Source organism: Rhododendron vialii, chromosome 8a (genome assembly GCF_030253575.1).
Source record: "Rhododendron vialii isolate Sample 1 chromosome 8a, ASM3025357v1".
In the NCBI taxonomy this organism is placed as follows: Eukaryota; Viridiplantae; Streptophyta; class Magnoliopsida; order Ericales; family Ericaceae; genus Rhododendron; species Rhododendron vialii.
The window spans coordinates 22,733,227-22,755,875 of NC_080564.1; the positions used below are offsets into that span (position 1 = coordinate 22,733,227).

The window sequence follows — 22,649 nt, forward strand, 5'->3', positions numbered from 1 at the left end:
GACTTCATGGCCCGGTTCGTAACTGGCAATAAGCACGAGAAGGAGATCGACTCCCTCTTGGCCCTCCGCAAGAGAAATGACGAAACGCTCCGGCAGTACGTCGGACGTTACTGGGAACTATTCAATGAGATAGAGGGTTGCAATGGCGTCATCTCAGCCCGAGGATTCAAGCTCGGTCTCACCTCCCAGGACGAGCAAGTCTATGACGACCTCGCTCGCCATAAGCCAAACTCTATGAAGGACCTTATGACTCGTATTAAGGGTTGGTGTTAGCTCATCGAGTCTAAGGCGGAGAGAGGCATCGGGAAGCCTACGAGTTCAACGACTTTAAACACCTCGGTATCCACACCGGTTCCCGCACCTGTCCCAACACCAAAGAAATAGGTCAACACCATCAAGCAGTCGCAGAGGAAGGGACCGAAGCCAAGTGATTTCAACGCCGAGAAAATCGTCTTCACCATTCCCATCTACCGGATCATCGATCAAGTGAAAGATCAGCCTTTTTTCTCCTTCCCAAATCAAAAGCTAGGAACCGAAAATGGGAAAATCAAGAATCCCATCATCCGATGCAGCTACCACAACGAGCAGGGTCACTTCACCATAGCATGCAAGCCCTTCAAGGCCTACTTGGAGCAGCTTGTTGCGGGTGGCCACCTCGGCAACTTCATTGATCACAAGAAGACAACGGCTCGGGCACAACGGACCGAAACCAACACCGAGGAAGAGATCCAGACGATCCACGTCATACACGGTCCTCTAAACTCTGAGGCCGCTCGCATCATCCGGGACGAGCTGAACGAGGCCTCCTACTCCAAGCAGGTCATGTTGGTCGGTCCTGAACCGAAACGCCCCAGAACCGATGACTAAGTATTTAACCGATGAACAACCTCTAGAAGATGAAAATCTTAAAAAAGTGCAAGCTCTACACGTAATCATGTGATTAAAAGCGCCTTGAAACAAAGTAACACAAGGTAAATGATCCCATATGCACAATAATATGTCAAGAATTGAGCAGAAAAAACATATCTTAAGTCATCCACGGCCATGTTTGTTTATTTGTCGTGAAAATGATGCCCACTTTGATAAATACAATAAACGGTTTCATTATGATATCAGTCGTAAGATACATGAACTAGAGTACCTAACATCTTGGAGTCAAACCAGACCATTACTCTAGTCGATTAGAAAATTTTGAATCCCAATTGTGGACATTGATTTTCTGAAGAAAAATGGAATTAATCAAAAGTCAACCACTTGGAACGGTACTTAGATGGTGGTATATCCCCATCCATTAAGCATTTGTCAACTTTAATTTGTTTAGTACAGCTATGTGTAGCTGTAATTTTGTCCAAGTTCCATGATTTCAAGATGATCCTCCCTTTTCTTATTTTCTTCCCCCCTCTGTCTCACAACCTACATGCACACCATTAAACTTTGAGTCATCTTTTGTCCCTTTGATGGGTATGCAATAACAGGCTTTGAAAAAAATATATATATATATTCAACTTTCCATATTGGGTACAGAATAGGGCTGAAGGATGGAATGGAGTTGAAATGTATTTGCATATGTTAGGCCATTGTTTTCTATTTGTCAAGGGGAAACTGTCTTGATTGATGTGTTGTCACTTAAGAGTCCGAGAGGTCATAATTGTGAAAGAAAAATTGCTTACTTCCAAAAGGAGCTCGTAGGAAATTCTAGTTCTGGATGATTTTGGACCCCAAAGAGGGGTGTTCCCCTTGATTGGTCAAACATGTTGTACTGCCATTCACTAGGCTCCTTGTTACGTACACTGATACACATAGTTCACTTGGTAGATTTGGGGTACATTGATGCTGCTCTCTCTCTCTCTCTCTCTCTCTCTCTCTCTCACACACACACACACAGAAAAGACCTATATTTGGTTCTTAATTTTTCTGTTCCTCTTACTAAAATCTTGATCAGCTTTATGCATACATTGACTAAATCTTTATTGAAAACATTGTTTGTTGATGGAATTTGAAATTTTTTGTCAAGAAATTTTCTTAGAAAGTACCCATTCTATTTTTCCCTGGTCAAAGTACCAATATTTCACAAGAAAACATTGTGTTGAAAGTTTCTTGAAAATGACAATAGTCACAATACCACCTTCACAGTGGAAGTTTACATGGGAAATATTAAGACCCACACAAGTTACTACTGCTGACTTGGGTTTAAATAATTCGGATCATGTTCGTAAACTTCAAGAAGTTATTGAGCCACTGTCTATACTTGTATCCAATTTCGTACAAAAATTACTAGTGTTTGTGTTTCATTTTCTACGTACACGTTTTAAAAGGTGATGCTGAAGCATAATAACTGAGCAAGGACTAGTACTCTTTCAGGAATATCCTGCACAAATATCACAAACACATTCGTTTCATCCTTTATCTTCAGAGGCAATCACCTCGTACCATAAAATCAATGAGGTGGGTTTCATGAAGAAAGAGTAATCAACACACTCCCATACGATTATGAGTAACATATTTACATATAAGGATACATTGAGATGGGTTGATTTTTGTTCTTCAGATTCCCAAACGAGTTTCCCATCTCTACAGCCATTACACAAAAGACATAGTACTTTGCCGTACCCTTGAATTTGAAGCAGACAGTTCTTCAGAATTCGACTACATAAAGGGGTTCCATAACCACCACATCCCCACACATGTGTATATAAAGAGAGACATCAAAACTGCAGGTAGAAGAAAGTCATGCATCCCTTTAACCATTGATGTGACGAACCATCCATGGTGGCATTACTGGGTTGTTTTGATTTTCAAGTGGAGTTTCATCATTGTCTCCATGGCCTGCAGCTGCCTGGTACATGCCACTGCATGGGAATGAATGTCATTATATAATGAAAGATAAATAACCTGGAATCAGTTGTGAGCCATAATTCTGGTTGAATGGGGGCAACTGATCTTTATATTTTGTTATTATTGATTGAATTACTTATTTTATAACACTAATTCTATTTCTTTCACCAAACAAGTCAGTTTATATATTGAGCTAATCCAATGCCATCAATCCCCACAACATGCTACGAACTTAGAGAGCCTTGGTGCAATAAGAGTACGAGAACAAAAAGGAGGAGAAAAAAGGGATATAATAAGCTTGTAATTATGTAAATGGAAAACAAAGCAAAGTCATTGATCCTAAAATTACTACTGTTTAGGAAGGAATTCACAGCAAAATAACCATTGCAGGGTACACTAGATGGGGTTGCTGGAAAACAACATAAATCATGAGCCTATGATTCGCCACTGCCTGGATACAAATTGTTCCTACATGAAGATCAGAACATGTGCGTGGTATTCCATATGTCCTGAATGTTCAAGAAAGGTAGACTGCAGAATGTACTACAATCCTAGTTTGTACTTCTGTTAGGTGATGAGCTTCCAATTAAACAACTTCAGTACAACTTTTTTTCCCCCCAAATGTTCATGCAAAACACGTTGAGCGAAATGACTAATTTCTTTTCAGTTTGTCTGTCAGACTCCCTCTAGGATTTATATTTGTCACATTTGATCTTTCTCTGAAAAATTCGAATCACTTGGATCACCAACTGCACAAGGTTACCTATGTTCTTTATAACTCACTCTGTGTGTGTGTGTGTGTGAGAGAGAGAGAGAGAGGGGCTGTGAGCTAACCTGATGTTTAAGGAGTGCAATGGCTGTGACAGAACAGAAGATGAATTCAGGTCATTGTTTTCCTGCTCCACTTGCGCCCTTTGTGCTTGTTCCATCTCTTTTTCCTTCTCCTCCTCCTTCTCGATTTGCTTAATCTACTTTGGCTTGAAATATTAGATACAGGGCATGAAAATTGGAATATTTCATATGAATAGAATGTATGAAGATGATGTGTTTATGCTAACGATCACCTTCTTTGCAAGCAAGTTATTTTGCTCCTGCAATGCTTTATCCTGTCACATGAAATTCCAAAGGTATATCTAAGAACAGAGTGATACATCCTCTGAAGGGCTACAGTAATTTTGTGCTGTAATGGAAAACTGTTTCCAAAACAATAACCATCACAATAATTTAGCACTCGACACAATTCATGTAAAGATCGATCAACTAGGAAACTCTACGGAGATTGAAGGATCCGCTTTGGTCCCTCCCAGTCCCCACTTCTCTGGACACGGGATATTAAAGGAACTGTTGTACATAATTCTCATAGATGTTGCCTTTTGTAATCGGAAGATGAAATGGATGCAAACATGCAACTAAAAACTCATCACCAATGATATGGCAGTGCCATTTTTTCTAAATTAACATAAACAACAGTAATTGTCATAGTTTAAATGGAAAGACTGCAAAAGACCACATCAGTTGTGTAGAAAATTACATAGCATTTCTGACCTCTTTATTTCAAACTTAATCACTCCATATATAGTTCAAACATTCAAAAATACCATCGTCAGATCATTTTGTAGAATTAACAACTAAATAACTAATGTGTGAATAACATGGGTTGATTAGAATACCTACGCAAAACTACATAAATGTGATCTTACCTTCTTTTGAAGCTCAGAGATGGATTCGAACATTAGTTGGTTCTGCAAGTAAAAGCAATGTGAGTTTGATTTGCATTTGTACCAAACACACAAAAACACTCAAGAGTTCGCTCAGTTCACCTTTTTTGATCTTATATGTTTCAGAGCAGTCTCAAGTTGGTGCTCTAAATTCTGAAGCTCTTTGAGACTCAAGGTATCAAGGTCTTCACCCATAAAATGCCTACAATAAAAATAAAAAAAAAGTATTAGGATTGTTTTTGTCTTCTTCAATTTTTTGTTGTCAGCTATACTTTTTGTGTTTTGCAAAATAAGAATACTTAACATTTCAAAACAAATCATTCTTTTTGTGAGATATCTTGGTGGGGTCCTACCTTAAACCAATTGGCAATAGGTGGGCTAACCTCTAGGTTATGCTAACCAAACTTGATTGGCTTAGGTCAGCAGTACGGGCTACATTGGAACACTCTCCCTCACGTGCAAACTGGTAGCACATGGAGGTATGAGTTGAGAAGGTGAGAGAATATTTGACTCAGCCGTGACTCAACCATGTGAGGTGATGTCACTCAAGACATACCATGTGATTTTTGGACAATGGGTCCAACTTAAAACTAGTTTACAACAAAAGGAATAGCCATTAGATAACATTTAGCTAAGTTTGGGTGGCTTAGGTGAGCAACGTGGATTTTCACTTCATGGTGTTATTGAGTGGGTAGTATATCAGACATTACATGAAAAAAGACACGGCTTTTACTTTGCAAAACAAATTGAAGTCTACATGTAATTGAAGAGCAAAAGACAGAATGCCACCTTTGGTTTTTTTGGAGAACCTCCAACCTGACCTTGAGCTTTGCATGTTCTAGAGTCCAGCTTCCCTAGACAAATTTTGGCATATTGTCTCACTTAACCAACATGGAAGAGTAGATGGAGAATAAGTGTGTCAAACTAGACATTTATATGGTCTGTACTAGTGGCATACCTGTGATTCAAGATCAGTTGCGACAAGCTGCCTTTCAGCATATGAGTATCTCTCATATCGTTCAAGGATTCTTTCCATGCTGTCAAAGAAAAACCAAGTTAGTTTTTTTTTAAGAAGTTGGTGGTGCATAGAACTATCTAAGCCAAATCTTCAAGCAGCAGCAAATGATATGTGATCAAGAGGATAAAGTACGTATTTAACAACTTTTCTGATCAGGAAAATTATTGCAACCAAATCAAGCACACCACTACTCTAAGAACAGTAGCATACTTTTAGCAGCAAACTAACTTGCATTGTCATGAAAACTATAATTCCATTTCCTCCCTGATTGATACAAGAATAAGCATAAGCATTATCAATGTAAAATCCTGACTTTTGAAATTTTAGCCACATGGTCCAAATAGGAACTCGACACTTTAATTTAATTCTAATAGTAAATTAGGCTACGCGAGGTGTATCGTGGTCCAAATAAACATGTGAATCCCAATTTAATTTTGTAACTACTGGAGTATGAGACAATTGAGTTACATCTAATACACGGTATGAGTTACGCGACGTTGGAATCTTTCCTTTAAAATCGGACACCACCACAATAATCCTCGTATTTTTATTAGTCTATGTTGAATTTCTGAGATTTTTCGGAGACCGAAATCTGAACGCGTTCAAACAGAATTTGCGACGAGGTTAAGAAGAATTTACATGTGTCGTGGAAAGAAAGAGAGCAGAGTATCCTCACCTGTTTCAGCCTAACACAACCGTTATATATAGTCTATTTAATTGACCTTACAAAACAAAACAAAAGCAACTAGAATAAATTCAACTTCTGGGATTACATCGACATCTCGCCGCTTGCCGGGAAAACTTTCCTCGCCAGATTCTCTTCCTCTCTCTTGGTAATCTCTCTCCCCAACTCTCTCAAATTTATATAACATGAGTAGTATGAATATGTACATGTTTTGTATATCACAAACACACCATGCACAGAATTTTTACATCGTGCACAAAGCCGGAAACCGGCTGTCCATTTCCCTTTGGCTCTCCACCGCACCTCTCTTTGAGCTCTCTATCTCACCGATTACTCGAAATCAATAATTCCTCTTTTCCGTGAATGATTTCGGAAACCAGGACTCGCCACCACGGTTTATCCTACCAGTGAATTGACTCGCAAAATAGATTCTTAAGAACCCAATTTGGCCATTCCGTCACTGCCCGTGGACACCGGCGAACTCTCAAACCAAACCCAGATTGTTCAATTTGGGTCATGGAATATCTATACTCAGCCCCTTAACTATGGAAAAGATGTAGTGTGGCCAATTGGAATTCTAAGATTGCCCCAACTCTTTAAATTGTGACTGTACAGTCCCCTAACCTTCATAAATACCCCTTTGGCTGATATGGTGATGTTCTATTAACCCTCAATCGAAGTCTCAAAAGGTCATATTCCGAACCCACAAGCTAGTACTGTTATAACTCCTAATGGGGTGTCCTAATTGAGACTAATTACTTACCAATATTTTCGGATTAGTGATAATCAGTGCGTTTCTACATAGGTACAAGTTCAATGGATAAACCGCAAGCGTAATGAGCTAGACACTTCGTTAGGTGAGTTACGCAATACCTTGGTTACATGCATTTTATCTATACGTTTTGATGTGAAATGCTATTTGCTTTCAAATGCTGAAAAATGTGAATCAGGTAGTTATCCATGAAACTTGTTATTTTTAGCAAACCGTGAATTATCAGAAAGTGGCCTATTCACGTGTGTTTTATTGTGGCTGGATATAGACCATGGAATATGACTTTGGAACTTTAATGCTAAGAATTGCCCAGGCTTATGTTTCTATGTTATGTTCGTATGGTGTCCCGAGTCCTAGGGGACGGTAAATAGGCTAGTGACATACGGAAGTAAGGGAGGGGTGTAGGCCAGGCACCCTAAGTGGTATCGATATCATAAGGTCGCTCTCTCTGACCTATCATGCACCCATTCTCATCACTCATGCCTAACTCATTATGATGTTCTTTTTTTCTTTTGTAACATCATCGCATTGTCATAATCCAAATGGCTTTGTTACATCCATAAATATAGGACCAAAGTTCTTGACTGAAAAGCTCACAGTATCGCGCACTTTCTCACTACATACTGCAATAATTATCATCATTTTTCAACCGCTCCTCCATTAAACCTTCGTTTAATCACAGCACTATTTTGGATGAACATTGAAAGAATACCAGAACTCTGATAACTGTAGAAAACAAGTCCATTGTTGAGTTGGTGTCCTTTTTCTTGAAAAGCTTTTTCGATGAGGGTTTTGATGCAGCATTGTCTTCTTGAAATCCCCCACCTTCCATAGCAAGAATTTTCACGGCCATCTCTTCAATGTGTGTAAATCTTGTGAAACGTATTCATTTGCGGAGTCATCCATTCTTCAACAGCTTTTGCGTATTGATATGCGTGCTTTTGCTAGTTCTTGCGGATTGGAATCTTCTCCATATTTACCTAACCTGCATCACCTAAACCTCTCCACACCCAATGTCCAATGAGGATTTATGCATATTTTACCACATTATGGCCAGAAATTTTGAACTCTTCCTGTTTGTCGTCACACATCTCGTCTTTCATATTTTTCTTCAATACACTATCGTCAATTGAACCCATAACTGCTACCTCCAATATACCCAATCTGTTTTTCCCTGTCTCACCATTTGCTTGCCGATGTAGAGTGGGTCGCATCCACATTCCTTGATCATCTAGACCGTTTGAGGCCCAAGAGGCACTAGTAGGTGTGCGACTCAACGTTAGCGAAACGGCCCTGAAGTCCTATGGTTGAAGCAAAACAGCCCAATAATCAAGACCCATTGTTCTATAGAACCATGAGGCCCGAAGGTTTTCTGCCCAATTCCATTGTTTAGGCCTTTGATTCATCTAATTTACCATCTTAATTAGGAAATAACTGATTTGCTTATAACTTCTAGTAGGAAACTCCATTTTGGTTGCCATTTGTTTTGGCAATTTTCTTTATTCGTTTAGTATTTTGATTCTGCAGTTTATTTCCGAATTTTCATTTTTGGTACATTTTGTAATTTCTTTGATTTCGGTTTGATTAGCAAGTTTATTACTTTCCTAGTTGGTCTAGGGTTTCTTTGGCCCTATAAGTATCATTGTAAGGCCTATGGCAGAACTTGGTTGTTATTGATTACTAAAAAATGAGATTTATCTCAATATGGTTTGTTCGTAGGGAGACTATCTCTAGCTCTGACTTGTTCCTGTTTTCCTGCAAATAGTTTCGCAGTTATATGCTTCCCAGCATCACCTGCTCACTGGTTTATGAGTGTTCTATTGAATGGTAAGAATTTTGGGTCATGGGGTCGCTCTCTTCATCTATTTCTTGGCGGTAAAGGCAAATTTGGTCGGCTTCTTGAGACTAAACAACAACCAGCAGCCAAGGATCCCAAACGTGCTTGATGGGATATTGACAACTGCACTATTTTGGGTTAGTTCTAAAACTCTATAGATGACCTCATGACCATGTCTACACCATGTTCATACATTGTGACACAGTTCCTTATTGGTGGGCTGCCTTGAGACAGATTTTTTTTTTTGATAAGTTGCCTTGAGACAGATGTTTGCTTATGCCTGCAATGATGTCCATATTTGTGGGCGATATAAGGAGATCCATCATGCATCTTAGGAGATATTAAAACTATCGGTAGCAGATTTTTTAGGGTATTTATAGTCTCGTTTGGAGGAGTTGGCTCAATATGAGCCCTTGAGTGACATTCCGGATGATATAGCCGCTATTGTGGTTAAACGACTCAATTGTTAGCACATATACCAATTTTTTATCGGTTTGGAACCTGAGTTTGAATCCCTTCAAATTCAGATTTGTCAACACCTCCCCCATGCCATATTGTATGAGATTTTTGTTACTATTGATAGTGATTAGTGAGGAGCACCGTCGTTGCATGGTACAACTATCGGGTCCTCTCCCCGCCTCTAAGTCTTCTGCCATGACTGATTAGATGGCATTCGTTGCTAGTTCTAGCTCCCATACTCCAGTTGGGAAAATTGTTGTCATTAATGTGGTCAAAGTGGGCATGTTAAGGCCCACTGCTTCAACTCTACCGCGAGTTGAAGCAACACTTTACTTGGAATGGCTCTTCAAGCACTTTTGGCTCTTCTTGCACTGCTACCTCTTTGGGTCTTTTGCCCTATAGGATTTTAGTCGCCTTCAGACTTGGATTGGACAACTTACAGGAGCAGTTTGGCACTCTTACTGCCCGAGCTCAGGGCATATCTCCGACTCCCACTGCTACACTGGTTTCAGGCGCTCCCATTAATTGTCTTTCACGTTCTAAGAAAACTACTTAGGTTCTAGATTTAGGTGCTAATGACAATATGACCAGTGATTGCCATTTTTTTCCTTCCTCTATTGTTTCTGGGTTTAGGTGCCAATGACATTATGGGTGATGTTTTTTCATCTCTGGATATCATTATTGCTTCTGTCGGGCATGTTCCTTATTATTATTTTTTAATCTATTGTCTATTTTCATCTTGCTCAAAACCTCCAACGTGCTGTCCTTTTCTTCCCCACTCAATGTCATTCAATCCTTCCAAGGCCTTGCTGACCAGTAGTGAACTCCCAATTCCCCGAAATGCGCACATAAATGTCATCGGGGCTTTTGCCAGAAGTAGGAAGCAGTTGTACGATGTGATGCTTTTCACAAGCCCTCAAGCCACCACTTCGCTGGTTTATAAAGGGGGGGAGGGTTAGAGCACACTCCCTCCTGGTCAGGATCGCTCTGGTGAGATGAAGACCCTTCAGCGACGGATCCAATTTCCTCGCCGACGGATTTCTCGGCGCTGATAATCTCGACGGCTGGGTTACCTCCGACTTCCGAGGAAGGGTCAGGAGGAGGAGGAATCTCCAGGTTTTCCCCATCGTCCTCCGCGCTCGCGCGATTGGACAAGACTAACGACTAACAATGGCGAAACACAGCAACCCCAAGACTTATCCTAATATCTTGTTCAGAACAGCCGTTCCAAAAACTATGCGAAAAAAATTCACGTTTACCTATCGGGGAGGGAGAGACTGCAGAAGCAGAGTGCTTGTCGCAACAACAGAGAAATCGAAAACCTAACACCACCCTCCACTATCGTGCACAATGAGAGAGATGATGATCGAGTCATCGTTCTGTCCAACGAACGACGATTTCCCTCGTCTCCACCAAATCGACTTGCACATCAATTGTTAGGAAAGTTGTACAAAGCATGAAACCTAGTGATGCAGCCACCATTCGCTTCAAATCCTTCGACATTGGTACTCTACGATCGCTCCTCTTCTCTCTAAAAAAGTTTGGGGTGCTGATAATACAAAATGGGGTAATGAAAGCCTCAAACGCCTTTTAAATACCCAAATAAAACCGCTAGAAGGATTTTAGGGAATGGCAACCGTCAGAAGCGTCGCTTCGGCTGAAGAACATGCAGAAACAAGCGTGCGCGTTGAATCACATTTAATGCGCAATGAAATAGGCTTACGACATCAAAGTTCAAATAAGACGCGGAACCCCTAGGGAATATAAACTTTCTATACGACTAGCTTTTGACTTCAATCGTCCCCGAGGGGACAAATCAACCACGAGCTAGGGGGCAATTATGGTAGGCCAAAATTTTTAAAGTGAAAAAGTCCAGACGCTCAGCTTAATCAGCATGGAAAAGTCAAGAGGACATGTGTTTTTCCACATGTCCTCCCAAGGTTAAACGCCAAAGAACATTTAGGAAAGAGAAACGAGGATCAAGGGTAATGGATTTGACTGATCGAATGATGTAATTACACACTTTTTAGCCGATCAAACGGACAGCCAAGTACAGAAACAAGGTCACAAAGGAAGAAAAACAGTTGTTACAAAGAGAAAAGGACTCACACTAGGGAACACCCTTGGCATGAGTCATGCACCGAAAAGCAAGCCAACAAATGACGCGCAGTCATTCAAGTTCCTCAGATCCACAAGTTCAAAGTCGACAGTGAACCTCAGGCTCCCTCCGAGCGACAGGGCTCTATTTCAGCCGAAGATGGCACTCGAAATAGTGAGGCTCCATGTAATGCCTTAAGCAAACTACTGGCCTAGTACTTTGATTTTGATCCACAAGACACACTACATGGCTTAAAAGCTTAAGTCCAAGGTATTAGTAGTAGCCTACAAGATTTGTTATATGTTCAAGATCATCCATGTAGACTTTCGATGTGTGGACAAGGTGTTACAATCTTCCTAACTTTAAAGCATCGCGCCCTCGCGAGGGATTGAGCACTAAAATCATCAAACCAAATCAAACCAAAGTCCAAGGCCCACATGGTCGTGTACAAGGATTGCTCTAATACCACTTGTAACGACCCGCACCAGCTGCCCTACAAACTCTTCGCCTAATCATGTGGCTTAAAAGGTTAACCTCAAGTTAACATTAGCTAGCGGGCGTTCATTATAAATTACTCTTAATTTTCTTTACCCATCGATGTGGGACTAAGGAGGTTGGATCTCACAATCTCCCCACCTTATGATGCTAACATCCTCGTTGCATTGGCCGAGCAACCTTTTCCCTGGTGGCCATGGTGTAACACTTAGCTCTGTACAGCATATCATCATCATCAGGATCGTACCAAACTTCTAGAGGTGGCCCCCATCACGTAGACCAGGGTGTACACATCATCATCATCAGGCTCGTACCAAATTTCTAGAGGTAGCCCCCACCACGTAGACTAGGGCGCTCATGCCCTATATAATATTGTCTGCTTTGGCCGCCTAAGCTCATGGACTTTCCAGTAGGTCACCCATCCCAAAACTACTCTAGGGTGAGCACTCTTCACTGTGAAGTTCCAATGAATTTTGATGCCCTCGCGGCTTTAAAAGACCTTGTACAAGGTAAGGTCATAATCTATTACTTATAGCTCACAACTTACCCTTCACCAAGTGATGTGGGACTCGTGACTAGGGTCACCATAGCTTTACTTGGGTCTTTTCCCTCCTATCAAGCCCAAGGGTCACCACGACCTCAACCCGGATCTTTTCTCTGGCTACGGAGCGTCACAATCTTCCCCACTTAGGAACACACGTCTTCGTGTGGGGTCAAGATTTTTTCCACATTTCCGGTTGATGCAGACTCTAATACCACCTGTAACACCCCAAGCAGACCACTAGCCTAATATTTTGATTTTGATCCACGAACCATACCACATGGCCTAAAAACTTAAGTTCAATGTATTAGTAGTAGCCCAAAAGGTTTGTTTATATGCTAAAAATCATCCATGTAGACTTCTGAGGTAGGACAGGGTGTTACACTCCAGCCATTCAAAGAGCTCCATGCCCAACAAAGAGCTCCATGCCCCGAGAAGAATTCCTGAGGGCTCTGAAGGAAGACCTCAAGCCAAGAGGGCGTGTGGATGACTTGTCAGCGGCCGGGTTCGCCGTCGGAACGAATTCCGAGCCACGAGAGGTCATTCCCTCCTAGCTTGGAATTGACTAAGGGAAGGCAACCGCCACATCCCAATCGGCCGTCGAAGGTACAATCTAAGCCCACGTGGCCCTGTTTGGTGAACCCAGGGCACCATTTGTCCCTGTTCGACAAACTCAGATCCTTGTACTCCCAAAACCCACCATGCCGACCAGCGAGAGCAGAGCTGATTTAAAGAACAAAGGCACTCTGGAACACCGCAAAGGAAAGGATGACTAAAAAGACAAAATGAGATGTTTGGCCAACACCATCCAACTATTTGTGGAAAGAATGAGGAAACAAGAGGATGAGTTTTCCTATTTATGGAAAAAAATGAGCAAGAGGGACCTTTGGATAATAGATCTTTTACTTGGAATAGACATTGAGTACGGATGACCAGACTACACAATAACAAGGTTAGGATCTACATACTAGGGTGGCGAAAAGATTAGACATAGATGTGAAGTGACAAGACAGTTCGGTCGCCCGACTAAGACACTGCCCGACGAAGACATCATCCGCAAAAGGTTATCCGAAGACCAACCACTTAGCCAATGACTTCAGGAACAAAATTTGAAGATTATCGACAGGATTCAGTTGCCCAAGAAGAGACGGCAAATCCTCCGGAGAAGATGAAAAGTTAGCATTTTGGGGAATATTAAAAAATGATATAAATAGGAGAAGAAACTTGAGGAAGAGGTAAGTGAAAAAAGAAAACATAGTAGTACTATATTTTATGAGATAAAGTTGATTTTTTCTGATCTTCTGGATACCAACTTGATCGTTGGAGGACATTTCAGGTCAACCAACCAGACCGGGATGTCTCTAACGGGTTTGTTCATGTGCAGAATATTGAAGTTGATTAGGGGATATCATTCTATCTAATTGGTGGCGGCAAAAGGCAATCAACTCAAACAAAAAGTGTAGGACCAGAGGAAAACGGTTCTCACAGGGATTCAAGCCAGCAAATGACCAATAGCTGAAAATTCAATAGGTTAATTAGGCAGCTGGGAGATGAGCTGATGAGAGTTAACTTCTTGTGTACGTTGTAATATTTTGTTTGGTTTTTGGATAAATTGAGTGCGAGAGAAGAGAGAGAAGGGGGAAGGGAGAGAAAAATTGTGTGTGAGAAAGAGGGCTGGTGAGAGAAGTGGGCTTGTAATTTTGTACTTCTTGTGGTAACAAGAATTCGGTTGAGTGTGATTTCTCAGTATGTTTGAGCTGGAGAAAACTAATTCCCAACATAAAACTATGTGAGTTGGGACTTGAGACTTGATCGATCATACTCATTCAATGAATTGTTCATATACTCACCAAGTGAATATCACATAGTTCTTCAGATGTACTTGTAATAATTGATTCAACTTCTACAAACTACCCAGCTTTCAATACTCATGAGAACTGCTGATCAACAGGTTTGCCATGGCTCCTAGTAATTTTTACTTCGAAGAAAAATAATCCCAGGTGCACTATTTTTATAAGCTAAAGCCAACGATAGTCCAATACGGAGTATAAAGAAAATCCAAAAATGAAAATATAAACCGATCAAAGTTTTAGGATCAAAAATGATCGAGTATGAATGAATCCAGATATTCGGAAGTCCAGACGTCAGAAAAGGGGGAAAAAATACGGCTTTGAGAGAGAGAGAGAGAGAGAGAGAGAGAGATGAGGAAAAAGCAAAAATTCCTTAAAGAGCAAATCTAGGAGTATTTTAAATGACAGTGCCACAGAGACACTGGTGGCGCTACTATTCTCCCTTAAACTGGAATGCTCCTCCAATCAGAAGTTCAATTTTCCAATTCCCCTACATACCAAATGGGATTAATACTATGCGTACGAGTATTGTACGCCATACCAAATGGGATTAATACGTACATCTCCGTCAACCGCATTTATGTAGCAATACTATGTGTATGCAGATTTTTGCCAAAATAGTAAAAGCAATAGCATCTCCATTTATTTACTATATTTAGCTTTTTGCATGAAAAACGCAATAAAGCGTTCCAAAAATTCATTCCTAGCAACGAAAGAAACACAATAGTTCGATAAATCGAGAGAAACTAATTAAATTGGACGAGGGACAAAAGAAACCCACGAACCAAAAAGCAATATAGCAGTAGCTATAATATCATTGAAAAAATTGGAATCAGCAAAGCAAATAATAGGAAGAAAAAAAAAAAAAGGAAAAAGAAATAATCGGAAAAGAACGATAATAGAAGAAAAAACGATCATGGTTTCAGCCATTTAGGGATTGGTAGATGATGACTAACCAGGAATCAGTGGCGTACTCGAAGAGCTTGCCTTTGGTGGAGAAGATCATGAGAGCCACCTCCGCATCGCAAAGCACCGAGATCTCGTGCGCCTTCTTCAGAAGCCCGGACCGCCGTTTCGAGAAAGTCACCTGCCGGTTTATCTTGTTCTCTATCCTCTTCAGTTGCACTCTTCCCCTCCCCATTCCCTCTCTCTCCTCTTTATGTGTTTTTTTTTCTAGACTAAATCTCCAAACACTCCGGAGACTTCAGGTGCCTCCGAGTCAATGAGAGAGAATAGAAAGTCTACAGAGAGGAATGGTGTATACAACAGTAGTACTGGTGTTTCTCTCTCTCTCTCTCTCTCTCTCTCTCTCTCTCTCTCTCTCTCTCTCTCTCTCTCTCACTAGCTCTTTACAAATATAATATTATCACTCTCTCTCTCTCTATCTAAATTGTTGTTTGCTCATTTGTATGGGAGGAAACTGGAGTTTGTGTGAGGAAGGGGACGAAATAATGGGCAAAAGGCTCTATATACGTTCAGATGGGGGGATGAGCGGTATTGGAAAACCGGGGTGGTTTCGTCAAAAAGCGTTGTCGAATTCTGATTGGAGGACGGGTACTGTTGCTCAGTTTATAGGCGCGTGAGGCCACGGTTTTTTGTTTTTTCGGAAGTGAACAGCCAGATGCGGGGTGGGGCCCGCTGACGTTACTCCCACTGAGTTGTAAAATTTACTACTAATGCTTCGTTGATAGAGATGGAACCGAGATGCTACCGAGCACTTTCATTCCATGTAACGACGGAATCGGAATTTTACTCTAGAAGTAGTAAAATGTATACTAAAAAAATTTTGTGGTGGCGAGACTATATAAGTTTGGCATAAATTTTTTTTTTACATATAATAATTGTATTTTTTAAAATTTTTGTCGTGACGGTCACCGCCTTTAGACCCCCTGTCCTAACCTTGCTTCCCTGTCAAGTGGAGTGTCGAGCAGTATCCGGTCGTTCATCTTAGTATAGATGGTTTGGATTGAATATTAGCAAATATAAATTTGAAACGTTCATTCCTCGATCAAGATTTAAGCAGTCGATTTCCGAAATGCACGGTCAGTTTCGGCCGTTTGGTACTGCTGTCAAACACCTCTGCTTGACAACATCTCCCAATACACCCCACCCCCAATTGGGGCATGTTTGTGTTGAATTTTTTGGGTATCAAGTCAGGTCGAGGAGAATTGAAGAAATTCGGTCGGATTTGGTTTGGGTTTGGGTTCGGGTAGACATTATCCCATTTCGGTACTCGCTACGAAATTGTTTTATGCATAAAAATCTATTTTTACCCTTACGACTAAAATACCACATAAAATATTAACTATTTCTTCCATTTTACTTTTAAATAGTAGATTTTGACTAAATTGTAATATTTATTTCGTGAACTTTTCTTGTTATTTTAGAGTCTAGAACATATTTTTCCAATGGAAAAAAAAAAAAGTAGGAGCAGAGTGGGGCGGGGCAATTTAGGTCGGGGTTTGTGGCGGGTTCGGGGGAAGGGCAAAACTTTCGGGTTAGGGTCGTGAATTTGTGGAGAAGAGTGTTACCTCTGAAGCACTGAATAATTCTGTGGGTGCGGATCAAAAAAAATAATAATAATTCTGTGGGTACCGATCCCTTGCGCACAGGTGGTGCCCCAGTTGGTGTGTCGAACTCACGTTCGTGTTCCATATAAGTGATCCGATTCATTCATTAATTTTAAAATTAATTTTTTGATTGGACTTATAAAAAATTAATTTAATTTGATAACTGTAAAATCTTAATCAGATATTCCAATTTTTTATTTAGTAGGTGGATCATGAATTCTAAATAAAAATTTGAAACTTAAGATTAAGTATTTACAATAATCGGAATGAAACTGATTTTTTTAGAACCTTTCAAAAAATATTGTAAAACTATTGAATGGTTCTGATACTTTATATGGATCCGGACCGATTTGGGCATCATCGATGCACAAGGGGTCGGTACTCATAGTGGAACTGCACTGAATAATTACTCCGCTGGTACCGTGTCTGTCGCTGGCATATTGTCAGCCTATTCCAAGTAAGGAGTCCATTTCTGTTCAAAAAAAAGTAAGGAGTCCATTCCACTTCCAGTTTTTAACTCTTGGGGCTAAATTCGGGTAAATAAGTTATTCGGCTAAATAAGTTATTTGATTTATTTTTTTATTTTTATTCAAATTTTTTTGTATTTGTTAATTTTTCGTCAATTTTTTGAGAATTATTGTTTTGTCATGATGAGAGAAATATAAAAAGTAAAAAATTACTATCAAAATCTATTTTCTTAATAAAGACGAAAAAATTATCTTATTGACTTATTTCGTGTTTATTCAAAAAAAATTAGATTTTGATCGTAATTTTTTACTTTTAAATTCCTCTCGTCATGACAAAGCAAGAATTCTCAAAAAATCGACGAAAAACTAATAAATGCGAAAAAATTTGAATAAGAACAAAATAAGACAAATGGCAGCTGAATGAGCCCTTACTCTGTGAACTGAACCGTTCAATTTGGACCAAATCGAGGCATGCTATGAACAGATACAGATCTAAAAAAATTGATTCTTGCGAATACGGTTGGTGTGTGTGTATATATTTTAGAGGTTTTTTTAAAAGTCCCCAGAATTGCCTTGTATATATATACGGGGCGGTTCCACGGACAACCAATTAAACATCTAAAAAAATACCCCAAATCTCAATCTCATAGTTCCCGATCAAATTTTGATCCAAACCGTTCAATGTGTACAGAATGTGATTTTAAGGGTGCTTGCGAGAAATTAGCAAAAAATATGATTGGGAAGTGCTTGTTTTGACCAGTTTTTAATTGAATCGTTCATCAAATCTAAGCTAAAAATTGCTCAAATCAAGCCCTTCCTAGTCTTTTTTTTTTTTGCTGATTTCTCGCGGGTACCCTTAAAATCACTATCACTATTTGATCATATTGGGAGGCTCGGATCATTAAAATTTGATCGGGGACTATGAGGTATTTTTTTAGATGTTTAATTAGTTGTCACTGGAACCGCCCCGATATACGTGTGTGTGTGTGTGTGTGTGTGTGTATATATATTGCGTCTTCAAATCCGCCGAAATTGCCTAAACCGATCCGTCCAAACCGCATCCAAACTAAACAGACCAAACAATACTCACCGACGGTTGGCGGATGAAGAAAACGACAATCCGCTGCGAGCGGATAGGATTGAAAACCGGACCGATCCACACTAAGCCGATACGCGGGCTGCCCTTCTCCGTGGGCTGCCCTTCTCCGTGCTAAGGCTGATTTTGGATAAATAAGTCAAAGCGACTTAGTATTATTTTGTCTTTATTTTTATTTTTTTGCATTTGTTAGTTTTGCGTTAACATTTTCTGGATTATTGATTCACCTCGACAAGAGAAATTGGAAAAGTAAAAATTTAAGATCGAAACTTTTATTTGTTTGAATAAAGACGAAAATAAGCCTATTTTTTTATTTTTTTGTCTTTATTCAAAAGAATTATGAGTTTCGATCAGAATTTTTTATTTTCTTATTCTACTTATCGAGACGAATCAATAATTTATAAAATTTCGATACACAACTAACAAATGCGAAAAAAAAATTGAATAGTGACAAAAGTGACTTTTTCATCCAAAACTTGAGTAATGCTTATTTTTTTGTTCTTTTTATCAAGGAGGATATCCAGAACTTTCTATTTTCTGTTTTCTTTTCAAAATTAATTAATATGCTTAATACCATCTTTCATAAGTAAAGAAACACTGTACTGATATCCGTACAAGTTATAGGTATCTCTATTTGTAAAGCAACTTCTTCACGCTTCAACCTAAAAGGGATAGTTGGAGTGACAATAATAGAGATGAACCGTAAACTCAAATATTTTGAATTTGAAACTTGAAGATTCTTAATAGGGGTGTTCAAGAAAATCGCTCGAACCGTAAAATCGATCTGATCCGGATCGAACCGTCTTATTTGGTCAGGTTCTGCGGATCTACGGTCAGGTTATGCTTCCAAAAAAATAAGAACCATTAATTTTGGTTCGGTTATTGGTTCTCAATTAATGAACCGTAGTTAAAACCGAACCGGACCGTTTAAAACTAAAATAATATAGATATACATATGTGTGTGTAATTAAATAAGTATTTGAATTTGGTAGGTTAATATTTTCCTTGCTAAACTTAATTTATTTAGAGATGAAATTTCATTTATTAGGAAAACTTTTATTTTCTTCCTTCCTTTCTTATTCCAACAGATTATCTTGTTATTTCTTTAATTTTATGAGTTCATATTTTGTGAATAAGTTTTTGGATGCTTATTGGATAGAATCGGAACCGGACCAAAACCGGACCGGTCTTGCAGTTTGGTTCTGGTTAGGTTCCATACATATACTGGTTAGGTTCTGGTTCTCAATTTTCTAGAACCGTTTGAAATGGTTCGGTTACTGGTTTTCTAGAGAACCGGATCAATCCGAACCGTGTACACCCCTAATTCTTAAGGCCAAGTTGAAAGAGAGAAATTTCTTGTAAATTTCTTAGTTCCGACGTAAATGACCAATTTTTGATCAGATCAAAGGAAAAATAGTTGAAATACACATAAGCTGTCCATGACAGTCCTGACCGTTCTTTACGCTTTCATTCATATCTCGAGTTGAAGGCCAGGACTGAAAATGAAAATCAAGTTCAAGTTCGTGAATCAAATTTCAAAGAAATGATTTATATAGCAATGAACTCTTTTGAGACGAAGTAAAAAAATTGTAAAGCTAAGGAGACCGACCACCCCCCTATCGATGGGATACCGACGGGCACAAGGGGCTCACTTCGGGTCATTTACGGTTTATCCGAGTCGTTCAATAATTTAAAAAAAAAAAAAAACGAGTGAACTTTTGAAAAATTTAGCTCAATCCGATATGTGTAAGTGTTCGATCCAATCTTTCATTTTTTTAGCGAATTTTTTTTATTTAGATTTCGAATATTCATCCATGCGAGACTCGAAGTGGGCTCCGCGTGCCCGTTCGTGCCACATCGATATGCTATTGGTTGGTACCAAATACCAATAGCAGTGTTCATAAAAAAAAATAAAAATAAATGGTGATTCGAAAGTGGTTGGCTTTAGGGGATCCAAAGTAGAGCATCCACAACTTATTAGTATTACGATTAGATATCCACCTTCTTTAGTAACGGACCTAAAAGTTTTTTTGTGAATTACTACCTAGTCTAGACGTGGATGACTTGTCCTTAATCGGATCAATCGAAAATTAGTTGAGATACGCATAAGCCGACTTGAATACTCCTAACTGTCATACCATAGAAAAAATAAGAAATTTCATAAAGAAAATGACAGTGAGTTGGATACAGTGATCATTTTTCAGCTCATATTCTACGTTGTCTTCCATTAATGAAGATAAGAAAAAATCTAGTTTGTAGTGCCTTACAGTATTTATACGTGATGGTGTATTTCAATGTCAGTTTACTTTTATAAATTGGTTCATCATCTAATTCGATGTATGATTTATTTTAGAGAATTCGACACACAATTTAATTTATTCTTTCTACGTCCAAAGGAGTACTCATATTTAGGTTCCGTTCCGTTTTCATTTTAAACCTTCTTTTTCAAAAAGTGAAAAAGAAGGTAATTTCAAGCTTAAATATAATAGAAATGAAAAATAATTTTTTAATTTTTTTTTGCACCATTTAAAAGATCTCAATGAGATCTATCAACCAAGATTCATATTGGTAGAAAAATTATTTGCGTAAACATATTATTTTTGAGTTTGAAATTACGTTCCTTTTCTAAAAGTTCATTTTTGTTGAGGCCTTAACTTCACAGCAACAAAATTAACGTGTTACTTATTTTGTTTCAGATTAAGGAAAAGTGGTAATTTTTCATATAAAATGTCTGAATTAATCTTGTAATCGAATTTAAGATTTATTTCTTTATAGATATCTTGCAATCATCTTTTTTTATTGATCACTGTCTAAGATTATCACGAGGAAAGGTGGTTATCAGCTTGACAATTTATTAAAAGTATAAAAAAGAAAAATGGTCGTTTTTATCAATTCAAAAAAGATGCTTGGATTTGAATGTACTCCTATTCTCATTGCCCCAAAACATTACTCCCTCCGTCCCTTTTTAAGTGTCCTACTTCGTAACTCCAACTTATTAAAAATACATAATCATTACACATTTCACATCAACTTTTTCCTTCACTTTCCCTACTTACCCATCATCATTACACTTTTACTCACTAACTTTTCAAAATAAAATCTACTTTTAGGGACAAAATAGACAATACACCAACTCTTACCCCCTTAACTTTATAAAATGGACTCTTATTAAGGAACAACCCAAAATGGTATACTGGACACAAAAAAAGGGACGGAGGGAGTAATATTTTCCAAAATGGAAGTCTAGTATTTCCCAAGAAGCACTTTTTTCTGTTTAAACAAAAAAAAAAAAAAAAGAAAGAAAAGGCTTTGTCCTGTCTTTTCAACTGGGTGACATTTTTATTTAGTACTATCATAGAAGGCACAGAATTATCACAAAAGTGAGAGTAAGGACATAATTGCAAAAATGTGGGGGGCCTGGCCTATCATTTCCTTTCCTTTCCTTAATGGTTTTAGTTTCGCACGCTGTGATTTATGAGGTTTCTCGTGTGAGCACCTTAGCCCAGCTGCATGCCCCAGCCCAAGTTGGTATTGGTTGGCCTTACCATTTGGACATTTTGTCTGCCTGATTGGCCTAATCTGGTAAAAAAAAGCCTGCCAAAACATGCGTGTCCAAACATGGAAGGGACATGTCCTTCCTTCACGTTTACCACCACTATGATTACAATATTTTCCCATTTCTTCAGAATTTTTTAATTCTATATTAGTATTTTCCATTTGTTATTAAAAAAAGAGAAGGGAAACTCATTCAAAAATCCTTGACATTTTCCCTTTTTAAGCGAAAAAGCTACTTGCACCCACCAACCCCCAACCGATGGGGTATCGATAGGCACGCGGAACTCACTCTGAATCTTGCATGAATGATTTAAGTCGTTCAATACTTTTAGTTGGACCATGAAAAAATTAGCTCAATCCAATACGTGTAAGTGCTTGATCCAATCATTCATTTTTTAATTCAGATTTGAGTATTCTGTAATATGGATAAAAAAAAATAGAAGATTGGATCGAGTACTTATACATATTGGATTGGGTTGATTTTTCACATGGGCCCACTTGATTATTTTTTTAAAATTATTGAACAGCTCGGATCATCCGTGTAGGCCCCACATGCACTTACCCCATCAGTAGGGATTTTGGTCGGTGCAAGTAGCACGGCTCCTTTTTAGTAAGTGCGAAGACAAGCATATTGAACGTTAGAGCATCCACAT

General features: G+C 39.0%; 1 protein-coding gene and 1 long non-coding RNA gene across 4 annotated transcripts; one reads left to right on the forward strand and one right to left on the reverse strand.

Annotated features, from left to right (window-relative positions):
* Window positions 1-2,455: 2,455 nt before the first annotated feature.
* LOC131299135 (truncated transcription factor CAULIFLOWER A-like) lies at window positions 2,456-15,740 on the reverse strand. 2 transcript variants are annotated; one of them, XM_058324730.1, is made up of 9 exons: window positions 15,651-15,740; window positions 15,265-15,613; window positions 5,512-5,590; window positions 5,343-5,407; window positions 4,656-4,755; window positions 4,536-4,577; window positions 3,900-3,941; window positions 3,670-3,803; window positions 2,456-2,849 (listed from the first exon to the last, which is right to left on the reverse strand). In XM_058324730.1, the coding sequence occupies exons 2-9, from the start codon at window positions 15,447-15,449 to the stop codon at window positions 2,741-2,743; spliced, it is 756 nt and encodes a 251-aa protein (XP_058180713.1). In that variant the 5' UTR covers window positions 15,450-15,613; window positions 15,651-15,740; the 3' UTR covers window positions 2,456-2,740. The 2 variants fall into 2 exon arrangements, with proteins under 2 accessions (XP_058180713.1, XP_058180712.1); XM_058324729.1 differs by having other exon boundaries at window positions 15,265-15,629; window positions 15,662-15,730.
* Window positions 5,597-14,316, forward strand: LOC131299136 (uncharacterized). Of its 2 annotated transcripts, none has more exons than XR_009190634.1 (4): window positions 5,597-6,404; window positions 7,062-7,113; window positions 8,794-9,002; window positions 13,795-14,316. It is a non-coding gene; the product is annotated as an uncharacterized LOC131299136 (long non-coding RNA). The 2 variants fall into 2 exon arrangements; XR_009190633.1 differs by having other exon boundaries at window positions 13,843-14,316.
* Window positions 15,741-22,649: the final 6,909 nt, after the last annotated feature.

What these genes read in the sequence shown, in the direction of transcription:
- LOC131299135 (XM_058324730.1), bottom strand. Translation starts at nt 15,449, where the DNA reads ATGGGGAGGGGAAGAGTGCAACTGAAGAGGATAGAGAACAAGATAAAC. An exon ending in TCTCTGAGCTTCAAAAGAAG is followed by an intron (nt 3,942 to 4,535) that starts GTAAGATCACAT and finishes TTCATGTGACAG; the next exon opens with GATAAAGCATTGCAGGAGCA. An exon ending in TTGCACTCCTTAAACATCAG is followed by an intron (nt 2,850 to 3,669) that starts GTTAGCTCACAG and finishes ATTCCCATGCAG; the next exon opens with TGGCATGTACCAGGCAGCTG.